Source organism: Rhincodon typus, chromosome 1 (assembly GCF_021869965.1).
Source record: "Rhincodon typus isolate 14 chromosome 1, sRhiTyp1.1, whole genome shotgun sequence".
NCBI lineage: Eukaryota > Metazoa > Chordata > Chondrichthyes > Orectolobiformes > Rhincodontidae > Rhincodon > Rhincodon typus.
The window spans coordinates 138,414,542-138,428,521 of NC_063332.1; the positions used below are offsets into that span (position 1 = coordinate 138,414,542).

A 13,980-nucleotide genomic window follows, 5' to 3' on the forward strand; every position below is an offset into this window, starting at 1 on the left:
ACAGAGTTAACGTTTCGGGTCCGGTGACCCTTCCTCAGAACAAAGTTGCTAGAAAAGATTTTTCTGAAGAAGGGTCTAGGCCCGAAACGTCAGCCTTCCTGCTCCTGTGATGCTGCTTGGCCTGCTGTGTTCATCCAGCTCTACACCTTGTTATCTCAGATTCTCCAGCATCTGCAGTTCCTACTATCTCTACCTCCAAAAGCTCTCAGGCACTGACATCCCTGTAGATTCTTCCTTCCCTCCCCTTTCTTCTGACATCACCCCTCTTCTAATCCCATCCCATGCCATTTATTCACTATATCTTCAGACCTTTCCCTCTCTGAGTCAGGACCATCGGTGCTCTGCAAATGATTTAGTTTTGTCCTTTTATACATCTACCTCAATGAATTTAGGGCACATCATGACATTGAACTCTTCTTCTCTGGACAGGAATCCTGTCCCCATTGCACAAGCCTTTCACTCATCCCCAGGACTCCCTCCCACCTGGCGCCTCCCTCTGGCCTTTTACCTGTATTTGATCTCTTCGAGAACTGCCATTGCAACAGTAGCCACCCTAATTTCTCTGTTCCCCTTAGCCACACTAACCCATGTACTTGCTACCTTCCATTCTTTCAGGTGCAACCCTGATTTGATTTGATTCTCAAACCGGTTGACAAAGGTGGTGTTGTTCTCATGTGGTGTGCTAACCTCCACGTTTCAGAGGCTAAGCACCAGCTCTTAGACACTTCTTCCTACCTTCCCTCGAGCATGACTCCACCACTGAACATTAAGCTGTTCTTTTTAGGACTATCACTGACTTCATCTACTCTGGACATATCCCCTGCACAGTTTCTCACCTCATGGTCCCCAAATACATACAAATTTGCTTGTACCTCCTTCTCAAAATCCACCAGCAGGATGTAATTAGTAAAGTGGCAAAGCAATGGCAGATGTAATTTAATCCTGATAAGTGTGATGTAATGCATTTTGGGAGGTCTAATAAGGGAAGGATATACACATTGTACATTAAGCTCAGAGGGAGTACTGAGAAACAAAGGAACCTTGGTGTACAAGTCTACAGATCCCTGATCAGCACAGGTAGACAGGGTGGTCAGTATACTTACATTCATTAGCTCGGGTGTTGAATATAGGAGCAAGTAAGTCTTGTTACAGTTTAGTAAAACATTGGTTACAGACGGAATTCTGTATGCAATTCTGGTCCCCACACTATCAGAACGACATGATTGCAGAGACTGGATAGACTGCAGAGGAGATTCACCAGGATGTTGCCTGAGATGAAAAGTCTCAGTTATGAGAAAAAACTGATTAGGCTGGGTTTGTTTCCTTGGAGCAGGGGTGGTGTCTGATTGAAGTATACAAAATTATGAGAGGTATAGACAGGGCAGATCATAAGAATATTTTCCACATGGCACATAAGCAAAGGCTATTTTTTTTCTAGAGCAAAGGTTGAGGAGTGACTTTATAGAAGTTTATAAAATCATGAGTAGCATGGATAGGGTGAACAGCCAAAGTCTTCTCCCCAGGGAAGTTCAAAGCGAGAGGGCACAAGTTTAAGGTGAGAGAGGAAAGATTTAAAAGGGACCTAAGGGGCAACTTTTCCACACAGAGGGTGGTGTGTGCATGTGGACTGACCTTCCAAAGGAAATGGAGGAGGCTGGTACAATTACATTTAACAGGCATCTGGATGGATGTACAAATAGGAAGGGTTTAGAGGGATATGGGCCAAATGGGACTGGATTAGTTTAGGATATCTGGTTGGCATAGGTGAGTTGGACTGAAGGGTCTGTTTCCATGTTGTGTGTCTCTATGACCTGAGGACACAATTTTAAGGAGAGGAGTAAGTGATTCAGTGGATATCTGAGGGAAAAAAAAATTCATGTAGCTGGTGGTAGAGATATGTAAGATGCTGCCTGATGGCAACTTGTAAGAAGCATCTGGATGAGCACTTAAAATGGCAGGGCAGGGCACATTAGGCTATGGATCAACAGCAAATAAATAGGATTAGTGTAATGTCATGTTTGTTGGTTTGCATGGACATGGTGGGCCAAAGGGCCTGTTTCTATCCTATATGACTCTAGGACTGCACTGGCAGACCCAATGTTTCAGTCTTCTCCTGCCTGCTTATTGGCTTTAACTTGTAATTCTTATGATGCTTGATGCTGTTTCCACAATTTCCAGTTTTCTAGCCCTAGCTGCATCCTATCCACCAGGAATGTGCAACCCTTCTGCATGTCCATCCCACATCAGGATGGTCTTAAGGCTCTTCACCTCTTTCTTAACAAGAGGTCTGAACACTCCCCATCCGTCACCACCCTCCATCCATCACCGCCCTCCATCACCCGGTAGACCTCATTCTCACTTTGAATGACTTTTCCTTTACTTCATCTCACTTTCTCCACGTCAAGGGCATGGCTAGGGGTACTTGCTTGGTTGTAGCCAGGCCTCTCTCTTTTGTGGTATTTAGAATATTGCTTATTCCAGTCCTACTTGGGGTTCCCTGCACACAACACATTCTTCAATACATCAATGCTGTTTTCTGGTATCATGTGGAATTGGAAAAGTTAATCAATTTTGCTTCCAATTTCCATTTAGGCATTTTATAGCCCCTAGGATTGAATACTCAATGTTGAAGTACTTAATATTTCACATTTGAAATGTTAACTTTGCTTCTCTCTCTACAGATGCCGCCAAACTTGCTGAATTTCTCCAGCATTTTCTGTTTTTAGTTTGAAATATATTGTGCATTGTTTCGATAGGGTATGAATGCTGGAGAAACTCAGCAGATCTGGCAGCATTTGTGGAGATAGGAACACCGCAAACATTTCAAATCCAGTTTGACTCTTCTTCAGAACTGAAAGGGGCTAGAAAATGGCTTTTATTTGTTGACAGAAGTGGAAGAGGAGCAAGTGGAAAAGAGGTGAGGGTGCCAGAGCAAAAGACAAAAGGAGAACAAACTGTGTCAGTGCTGGTAAACGAGTGTTTGAGATGTAAAATAAGTATAAATGATGGGTGTGAAAAGGAGAAAATGCATCCATTCTGCCAAGGTGCTCACAAGATACTATGATGGTGGGAGATGGCAGTGTAATTGTCATCAAAATGGAAAATGGAGGACACAGGTCATGCCCAGAAGTTGTTGAACTTAATAGTCCTGAAGCCTGTAAAGTATCTAAGTAGAAAATGAGGTGTTGTTCCTACAGCTTGCAGTGGGTTTTGTTGGAACATTATTAGGGCCAGTTGGAAATGTTAGCATGGATGCAAGATGGTTTGTTGAAATGGTAAGCAACTGAAAGGTCTGGGTCATTCTTATTGACAACGTGGAGGTGTTCAACAAAGCAGTCACACAATCTGTGTTTGGTCTCGCAAACGTGAAGACGACTACATTGTGTGCAGTAAATATAATAGACTAGATTGAAGACAAATACAAGCAAAACATTGCTTCCCATAGGTGTGTTTAGGGCCTTGGGCAGTGAGGAGGGAGGTGGTGAAAGGGCAGATGTTAAGCCGTCTGTGACTGCATGGGATGCTGCCATTGGGCAGAGGTGTTGACGAAGTGTTGGGATTGATGGTGGAGTGGCCATGGTGTGAAATGGTCCCTGCAGAAGGCTGGCAGTGGAAGGGAATTTAAAATGTGTTTGGTGGTGATACTCTGCTGGAGATGGCAAAAGTTGCAGAACATCATACTTTGAGTCCAAGACTGGCGTATGCACAATAAGATGGGGGGTAAGGGAGCAAAATTAGACCATTCAGCCCATCGGGTCTGCTTCAACATTTGATCATGGCTGATATGTTTCTCAATCCCATTCTCCTGCCTTTTCCCCATAATCCTTGATCCCCTTACAAATCAAGAATCTTTTGTCATAAATACTCACAATAATTTAGCCTCCACAGCCATCTGCGGCATTGAGTTCCACAGTTTAACAACCCTTTAGCTGAAGAAATGCCTCATCATCTCAGCTCTAAAGTGCAGTCCTTTGCTCGGAGTAAGTGCCTTTGGGTTCTAGTCTCTTTACTAGTGAAAACATCATCTCTACATGCACTCTATTCAGGCCTGTCAGTATTCTGTAAGTTTCAATGAGATTTCCTCCAACATCCTTCTAAACTCCATTGAGTCCAGACTCAAAGTCCTCAATTGCTCCTCATACAACAAGTCTTTCATCCCAGGATCATTCTTGTAAACCTCCTCTGGACCCCTTCCAACACCAGCACATCCTTCCTTAGATACAGGGCCCAAAACTGGTCACAATATTCCAAATGCAGTCAGACCAGAGCCTTTATCTCTGCTGTTGTATTCCAGCCCTCCTGAAATGAATGCTGACATTGCATTTGCCTTCCTAACTGCGAACTGAACCCACATGTTAATCTTAAGAGAATCCTGAACTAGGACTTCTAAGTCCCTTCGTGCTTCAGATTTCCCAAGCATTTCCCCATTTAATTGTGGTCACACTGAGCCCCTGCGGAACCTCACCAGTCATCAGCTGCCATCCTGACAAAGACCCTTTTATATACACTTTGTGCCTTCTGCCAGTCAGCCAATCCTCTATCTATGCTAGTACCTTGCCCCCAGCACTATGGGCTCCATGATGAGTGCATCACTGGCTAGGCCAGCATTTATTGCCCATCCTTAATTGCCTCAAACGCAGTTAACAGTCAACCACATTTCTGGGTGTCTCGAGTCAGGTGTAGCCAGACCAGTTAAGGATGACAATTACCTTCCCTAAAAGGGCATGAGCAAACCAGGTGGGTTTTTCGGACAATTGACAACTGATTCATGGTCATCGTTGGACCCTTAATTCCTGATTTTTATTGAATTCAAATTCCACCATCTGCCATGGTGGGATTCAAACCCAGATTCCCAGAACATTACCTGGATCTTGGATTAATGGTCCAGCTTTAATACTACTAGTCTGTCGCCTCTCCTCTTCCTCTTATTTAGCAGCCTCCTGCTCGGCACCTTGTCAAAGGCCTTCTGGAAATTCAAATAGATCATGTCCACTCGCTCTCCTTTGTCCAACTTGCTCATTCCTTCTTCAAAGAATTTTAACAGATTTGTCCAACCCTTGACTCATCTCTTATTTTTCTGTTCACTTTCAATTACTTTGCAATCTTATCCCTAATAATGGCCTCTAAAATCTTATCAATGACTGAGGTCAGGCTAACCAGCCTTTAATTTCTCTCTTCTGCCTCCCTCCATTCTTAAACTGCGGTATTACATTAGGCATTTTTAAGTCCTATGGGACCCTCCCTGACTCCAGTGATTCCTGAAAGATCATCACCAACGCCTCCACAATCTTGTCAGCTGTCTCCTTCAGAACTGTGGGGTGTAGACCATCTGGTCTGCGATTTATCCACTTTCAGACTTTTCACCTTCCCAGCACCTTCTCCTTAGTGACGCCCACTAGCCTCACCTCTGCCCCTGACTCTCTTGAAGTCATAGAATCCCTACAGTATGAAAGCAGACCATTTGGCCCATCAAGTCCACACCAACCCTCTAAAGAGCATCCCACCCAGACCCACCTCCCTACCATGTTCCTGTAACCCTGCACTTCCCACAGCTCATCCACATAGCCTGCACATCCCTGGACACTACAGAGCAATTTAGCATGGCCAATCCACCTAACCTGCGCATCTTTGGACTGTGGAAGGAAACCCATGCAGATACGGGGAGAATGTGCAAACATCACACAGACAGTTGCCCCAGTCTGGAAGTGAACCCAGGTCCCTGGCACTGAGGCAACAGTGCTAACCACTGAGCCACTGTGCCACCGCTACTAGTGTTTACCACCGCAAAGGCTGATGCAAAGGACCTATTCAGTTCCTCCACTTCTACTTCTCCAGCCTCATTTTCCAGTTTCCACTGTTGTCTCTCTCTTACCTTTCATATGTCTAAAAATATTCAGGCAATCTTATTTTATATTTCTAGCTAGCTCACCCTCCTATTTCATTTTCTCCCCACCCCTTATTGCTTTTCTTAAATTTATCCTCTGCTGGCTTTTAAAGGCTTCCCAATCCTCAGGCTTCCCATATCTTCACCACATTGAATATTTTTATGCTTTCCTTGACTTCCCTTGTCAGCCATGGTTGCCTTGCCCACCCTTAGTATACTTCTTCTGCCTTGGAATGAATTTTTGCTGTGCCTCCCGAGTTATCCCCAGAAACTCCTGCCATTGCTGCTCTACTGTTTTCTCTGCTAGGCTCCTCTTCCAATCAATTCTGGCCAGCTCCTCCCTCGTGTCTTTGTAGTTACCCTCACTCAATTGTAATACCATTATATCTGAGCTCAGTGTCTCCCTGTCAAAATGCAGGATGAATTCCATCGTATTACGGTCTCTGCCCATAGGGTTCCTTCACCTTAAGCTCCCTAATCAAGTCTGTCTCATTACATATCACCAAATAGAGAACTGCCTGTTCCCTCGTGGGCTCTATCATAAGCTTTCCAAAAAAAATTTTGTCGACATTCTGCAAATTCCTTTTCCTGGGATCTGCTACCAACCTGATTTTCCCAGCCCATCTGCTTATTGAAGTCCTCCACAATTATTGTAATTGTGCCTTTCTTAAATGCCTTTTCTATCTCCTAATTTATTTATCTCCTCACAGCCTGACTACTGGTAGGAAGCCTGTACATAACTTCCATCAGAGCCTTTTTTCCTATGCGGTTCTTCAACTTGACCCATATAGATTTCTATGCTTTCCAAATCTATAACATTGCTGGTTTCGGATTCAATTTTATTTCTTACAAGACAACCCCAGCCCCTCTGCCCATCACCATCCTTTCAATAGGGTACATTCCCTTGGATATTTAATTTCCCAGCTCTGATCCCCTTGTAGCCATATCTCTGTGATACCCACAACATCATTCCCAGCAATTTCATACTGTTCCACAAGCTCATTTACCAGGTTTTGTATACTGCATGCAGTTATGTACAACATCCTCAGTCTTGCATTGACTGGCCCCCTCTCATAGTTGCCCCCTTCTCTGCTGTGAAGTTAGATTCCTGAGCCTTTCCATGCTTTGTCCTATTAATTGTTCTGGAAACTTCAATAACCTCTGCTGATCCCTCCCCAACTTTAACTTCTATAATTTTCCATGTACCTGAACCCACCCACTATTTCATTTAAAGCCCTATCCACACTATCTTTAGTTATGCAATTCACCAGGTCTCTGGTCCGAGCATGATTCCGCTGGAGTCTGGCCCATTGGAACAGCTCCCTCCTGCCCCAGTATTGATGGCAATGTCCCATCAATTCAAAGCTTTTCTCTACAACAGTCTTTGAGTTGCATGTTTACTTGTTCATGCATGTTGACCCTGTTGCAATTAGCTTTGTGGTTCAGGGAGTGAAATCCAGAGATTAGCAGGTTCTGCTTTTCAATTTAGCCCCTAGCTGCACATATTCCCTCAGCAGAACTCCTTTCCTCTTCCTGCCTACATCCTTGGTACCTAGATGGATCATAACAACTGGATCTTTCCCTTTCACTCCCATGTTCTTCTGCAGCCCAGATGACATTTCCTGAACCCAGGCACCAGGCAGACAACATAGCTTTTGAGAGTCTCAATCCTGGCCTCAGAGAAGCGCATCTATTCACCTCATAATACAATCCCCGATTACAACTACATTTCTCTTTTCTTCCCACTACCATGGTACTGTGGTCAACTTGCTTATTCTCCCAACAGCCCCTGCTCTCATCAACACATGGAGCAAGAATTCCAAAGCAGTTAGCCAAGCTTAAGTACTGTGGCTTCTTCAGCACAACATCCTGGAATCCTCTACTTGCCTTGCTTGAAGTCACACCCTCCTGTCCCTGACCGAATTCGAGATAGTTAATCTAAAGGGGTATGACTGCCTCCTTAAACACATTGTCCAGGTAACATTCCCCCTCCCTGATGTGTCAGTGTTTGAAGATCAGACTCCAGCTCATCAACTCTGAGTCAGAGTTTCCTCAAGTAACCAACATTTGCTATATATCTGGTCACAAGAACACCAATGGGGCCCAACAGCTCCCACATCACATAGGTACAATACATCACTTGGCCCTGCATCTCAACTTTTACTTAGTTCCTAATTTGATTTTTAAATTTTGTTACAGTCTTTTAATTTGTAACCTGTAAACTTCCCTTATTTACCTTTAATCTGAAAGTAATCCTGAATACATTGTCAAATTAGTAGCTATCACCAACCAATGAACTTACAGTTTTCCTGGGATGTCGCTGTTTTGTGCTGGTCCACTGATCCTAGGCTTCAATTTATCCTGTTAAAAATCCTGATAAATTATGAGCCAAAAAAAGCAAATAAAAAGCATCTTTTCTCTTTTGCATCAAATTCCCTGAGCTGTACACTCACACAAGCTGTGTCTCACTTCAGATGTGATCTTTCCTTCCTGACTGCGCATTGTTTACTGATCTTGTGCTTTAACAGGCCCTCTCAAATAGAGCTGAGCTGATTCACACCAGTTAAGATTCAATAGTAATCAAAATCTGTTGAGCCCCTATTCAGGCTTCAGGGGAATGCCTGATAAGTATTCAACAGTCAGCTGAGCCAGCTCCTTTTCAATAGCTACTGGATTTTAGAGTTTTAAAATGGAGAAAGTAAAGAAAGATTTACCTGTTCTACTCCCATGCTGCCTCCAATTCCCCTGAACCATACACTCGTTCGACTGTGTCTCACTCCAGATGTGATCTCTCCTTCTTGACTGTGTGCAGCTTACTGGGTGAGAATCTCAGGACAAGGGGAACCCTATTGTTGTTCTGGGAGTAGGGCAGAAGTTCAGGAAATGCATTAGACAGGCTGAGGGTCCTGTTGACCACAGTGGGGGAGAATTCTCGGATGACGAAAAAGGAACGTGTTGGAGCCAGCCCAGTGGAAAGTAGCATCATCGCATGGAGATGGAGAAACTGAGAAAACAGAATGGAGTCTTTGTAGGATGTCAGGTATGCAGAAGCATAGTCAGGGTAAATATGTGAGTCAGTTGGTTGGTAGTGGGTATTGATGGACAGCCTACCCCTGCAGAAATGTAAATACTGAAATCAGGGAGGGAAGAATCAGAAATGGACCAGAATCAGAGTAAATGATCCAACCTACATAACCATGTCCCCCGTTCCCCCACCCATTACCACCACTGCTTATCTCATTGGCTATGGTCTCAGCACAGCACACCCAATTTCTCCTTTCACACCTATTATTTACATAGGTGTTACATCCAAAACTTTCCTTACTCTCCATTTGTCTTTTGCTCTGGATACCTTTACAGATCGTTGAACACACCAACATCTACTGGATAACCTTACAGTTGTTCCAATTGTTCTTCCTCCCCCTCTGTCAACAATGTAAAAAAGCGCATTTTCCTGGCCCTTTTCAGACCTGAAGGAGAGTCATGTCAGATTTGAAACATTAGCTGTTTCTCACTCCACAGATGCTGCCAAATCTCCAGCATCCTCTGGTTATCCTGACACACATCATTTTAAAACATGAAACACTCAACACTCACCAATTTAAACTGTTATGATAATGATAAATATGGACGATCGAATTTTAATGTCCATTATCTGACTGTTAAAACATGATTGTTATCATGGTCTAAAAACGGGATTTTAAAGAAAGAAATATGAACCTGAAATGGCTAGTGGTCACCTGACCTTAGATCGAAGCACACTCATGAGACCCATGTGGAATAAATAAAACTGTCTACATTGAGATTACCATTTTAACACTGTCTAAAAGATACTGAAAGCTAGACAACAGAGTCAGCATCAATAAATTGGAATGTCTAATTTACTTGACACACGTGATTATTTCACATATTGGAACCATGAAGGTGGGTGGGAGCATTGGTCGATATGTATGGACAAAGAAAATAACTGGCAAAAAGTCCCAAAGAATCAAAGCAGATTATTTAACTTGAGCATTCAGCATTTGTCAGCAGAGCAGTTTATATAAAGATCCAGTAGGTGTCAGCAGATACAGTGCTAGAAAATAAAGAAACCTTATAAAGAAAATCAAGAAACCACTGTTATGGTTGTCAAAATCAACCTTATTAATGAAAGTAGGCCCGAAACGTCAGCCTCTCTGCTCCTATGATGCTGCTTGGCCTGCTGTGTTCATCCAGCCTTGCACCTTGTTGTCTCGGATTCTCCAGCATCTGCAGTTCCTACTATCTCTGATATATATTTTATGTATGTGACGGTTTCTAAAATAATATTTCATTAGCTAGGAAATGCAGTAATCAGCTAATTCCCTTGGAATTAATTTGGGTTATGCAACAATCAGACTGATTTTTGTATTTCTTTTGTAGTGCGGTGGATGCTGGGCATTCAGTGTTGTGGAGAGTATTGAATCTTCATGTGCAATCGAAGAGGGACACCTGGAGTTGCTCAGTGCACAAGAGGTTATAGATTGTTCTTTCAGGGATGCAGGTTGCAAAGGTGGCTCGCCCATCAGTGCCCTGATGTGGCTAAATCAGGTTGGTATGGCTTTTTGACAAATGACCAGTGTTTACTTGCCAGTGAATTCATAGGAGTACCTTTTATGGAATATTAAATTGGCAAATAAGGAAAACAAGTAGTTCACCGTGCCCACCCATACTCAAGGCAGCACACTCAAGTGTGCTCACCACGCAACAGTGCATTCCAAAGATTCATTAATCTCTGGGAAAATCGTCCATTTAGATTGGACATTGTAAATGTAACTGCCCTATTTAAGATGATGAAAGAGCGGGAGGGGGGAAAACAAGAAAATGATAGACCTATTTGTCAAATTTATTGCGGTGGAGTTATTGGAACTGTAATTAAACACAGTAATTGAACTTTGGAAAAGCTTTAGTTGATTAGGACAGGCAACATGGATTTATAAAGGGAAGATCATGTCCAACGAACCTACTTGCATTTTTTCAGTAATTAACTAAAATAGTAGGACAAGGAAATGCATTTGTTTATAAAGGGCTTTATTCACGAAGTATTCAATAGAGTTTAAATGAGGATTAAACTTTTGGCTTCTGGAATGTGCTCAAAAATGTGCTATTTTCTAGCCCAACAACCTACCAACCAATATTTCAAGAAGTGATAATCTCCTTTAGGAAATTTACTGCTTCGGGCAAGGCTATTCATGTACTATTAAATTCATTTCACGTAGAGGAACAGCACTGCTGGTGATGTCATGGACAAAGTGAGAATGGGGTGAATTTTATAGGATTATTTCCCATGTTAAGACTGTGACAGCAAAGTATTGTTTGATTCACTACTTTCCCTTTTTCCTCCTGTTCCTTCCTGATCCTCAAATCCCAGTTTGCATTACAATTTTTGAAATAAACCCATAGCTAAATCAGTTAAGATTAAATAAAAGAATGAGAATTATTAATATTCAAAACATGAGGGAATTACTGTGGTACTCCATATACAAAAACAATCACTCTGAAAACTAATGAACACTAAGCAGAAGCTTGTTAGGCTATAATTTACAGATTTTGGCAAATCCAGAGATATTTTTAAAAATCAATTCACGAGTTACAACTTGCCCAAGGTCAATGTCCTGTTGTAATTTCCTCATTGAGCTGGACCCAGCTGTTTTCCTTCTTGAATGCAAAGCACAAGCTTCCTTCCAGCCAACAATATGCAGACATGATTGGGGATTTTTTTGGGTGAGGGAAGGGAGGAGGGTCCAAAGCTAGTTGCCAGCTCGGCTCGGCATCGTGTTCTCCCTGTTCAGGTGGGAGAATGCAAACAGCAGCTAATCCCAGAATAGTTTATTTAAACAACAAACAAGCTCCGATTTCAGTCATGGAATGAAGATAGGCATTTCAGGTACTGAGGGCCCCCTCTCAGTCAGCTTTGGAAAGTTGTTATGCTAACTTTGTAGCTTTACGTCCTCAGAGGTAATGAGGTAACTGAAAGCATTGGCAATCATTTTTAACAATAGTGGGACTTAACATTTTCCTGTATCAGGAGCTAGTTAGAAGTAAATATCTACCAGTTTTGTCTGTCATCTTTATTTAGAATATCTACTCAGTATTTTTTTGGGGGGGTGGGCGAAATGGGAAAGAGAGTCAGATGATCCTGGAAATATGATAATGTGATCAGCTTTAGCCATTTTGTATGTTCAACAAGGTTTACTACCTTTTAAAGAAGCAGAATTTAATTCCAAAATATAGAACACCGTGAAGTTTTCTTTGACATTCCTCTTCATGCTGTCTGGCCATGATAGCAAGGTGGCGACAAGAAATGTCAATGAATAGGATTCCTAGAACCAGTTACATTATTCTTCTGAACGCAGAACTGGGCCAGCACTGATGAATCTAACATGCCCCAAAATGCCAGTATCTTTTCTTGCCATATAATATCATTCACTCTAAATGCAGGATGATGGCCAACACAGAATTTAACAATTGACAGCATGTCTCCCTGAAAAGTAATTGAGTGCATGCCTTTTCAACATCAAATTATATTGTTCTTGTTTCTTATCAATGGGAGAAATGATTATGAGAGTAAATTAATTAATAAGAGGAAAGGTATTTTTTCAGATACAGCAGATTATGGCTGACATAAATTGGGTAAATACAGACAAAATATAACAAACATCTCTTGCAAAGAATTGTGTATTTTGTCACTGACAATCATGTACATTGTCTATTTATTTATGTTTTGTTTATATACAGAGCAAAGCAAAACTGGTGAAAGAGTCAGAGTATCCTTTCAATGCACAAACTGGAATATGCCATTACTTTTCAAGGTCTACATTTGGCATTGCTATCACAGGTTTTAAAGCATATAGCTTCAGGTATTTGAGATTCCTTCAGTCTATTACATCATCTTTGATGCCAAATTGAATTGACTGGGACATTATTTTTGAGAGCTAAGTTGTTGGCTGTCAAGTTGATAATGTGGAACAATAGAGGTTCTGCACTGCTGTAAATTAGAACATAAGAAATAGGAACAGGAGTAGCTCATTCTACCTCTTATGCCTGCTCTACCATTCAATAAAATTATGCCTGATCTTTCAGTTCAATTTCACTTTCCCATCCTATCCTATATCTCTTCACATTTATGTCCAAAGATCTATCAATCTTTGTCTTGAATAAACTCAATGATGAGGCATCTACAAAACTTCTAGGTGAGAGAATTACGGTTTCTTTACATTTAAGAAGCTTCTTCTAATCTCAGTCCTGAATGGATGATCCCTGAATGACCTCCAGTCCTGAACTCTTCATCCAAAGGTTACAGCCTCTCAGCATCTATCCTGCCATACCCTTCAGAAGTGTTACATGCTTCAAAGGGATCACCTCTCATTTTTCGAAACTCCTGGGATCATACAGCAAATCTACTCCAACTCCTTAAAGAGCAGCCCTATCATCCCAGCAATCAATTTTGGTTTGTATTCCCTGTAAGGCAGGCATATCTTTTCTTAGATAAGAAGGGAAAACTATCCACAGTAACTCAGGTGTGATCTTGTGGAAGTTGGATACATTGCAGCAAGGTTTCCTTACTGTTGTTATTCTTCCAACCCTTTTCATAAAGGCTGTCATGTAATTTGCCTTCCTACTTGATGTTCCTGCATAACATATTGTGATATACAAGGATACTCAAATCTCTTTGTATTCAAAGATTTACTATTCTGTTCTTTTGGAAGTGTTTTTGTTTTTCCAATATTCCACCCAAAGGGAATAATTTCACATTTCATCACATTATACTCTATCTGCCATCTTCTTTCCCAATCACTTATTACATCTATATTTGTTTTTCATCCAGTTTCCATCTTTCCCTCATATCTAACTTTGCTTCAGTAGATTTGCATAGGTTTCAGTTGGTTCTTCCATCTAAGTCACTGACAGGAGGCTAAACTCCTGATCCTTGTGGCACTGCACTAGTTATTAGAACTGTATTCTGTCTATTAACAGATCCTCAATTCAAGTTAAGATGATGAGTTGGGTATTACATGTCCTCACAGGGTATATTTTCGGCATAGAGCCATAAACTAGATCCTTGGGCCCGACTAATT

At 41.8% G+C, this 13,980-nt stretch overlaps 2 protein-coding genes across 9 annotated transcripts in view; one reads left to right on the forward strand and one right to left on the reverse strand.

Annotated features, from left to right (window-relative positions):
• Positions 1-13,980, forward strand: part of ctso (cathepsin O) — a 63,916-nt gene that overhangs the window by 21,651 nt on the left and 28,285 nt on the right. For all 7 annotated transcript variants that reach the window (XR_007262573.1, XM_048599644.1, XM_048599663.1 and 4 more), the window contains exons 4-5: positions 10,286-10,453; positions 12,641-12,762. Coding sequence is in view for 6 of the 7 variants with exons in the window: in XM_048599644.1 (XP_048455601.1) it covers positions 10,286-10,453; positions 12,641-12,762 (290 nt within the window). In the remaining variant the exon portion in view is untranslated. The remainder of the gene's footprint in view (positions 1-10,285; positions 10,454-12,640; positions 12,763-13,980) is intronic.
• The window catches only part of LOC109918893 (tryptophan 2,3-dioxygenase-like), a 136,941-nt gene that overhangs the window by 21,009 nt on the left and 101,952 nt on the right, over positions 1-13,980 (reverse strand). The gene's annotated exons all lie outside the window — the stretch shown is intronic.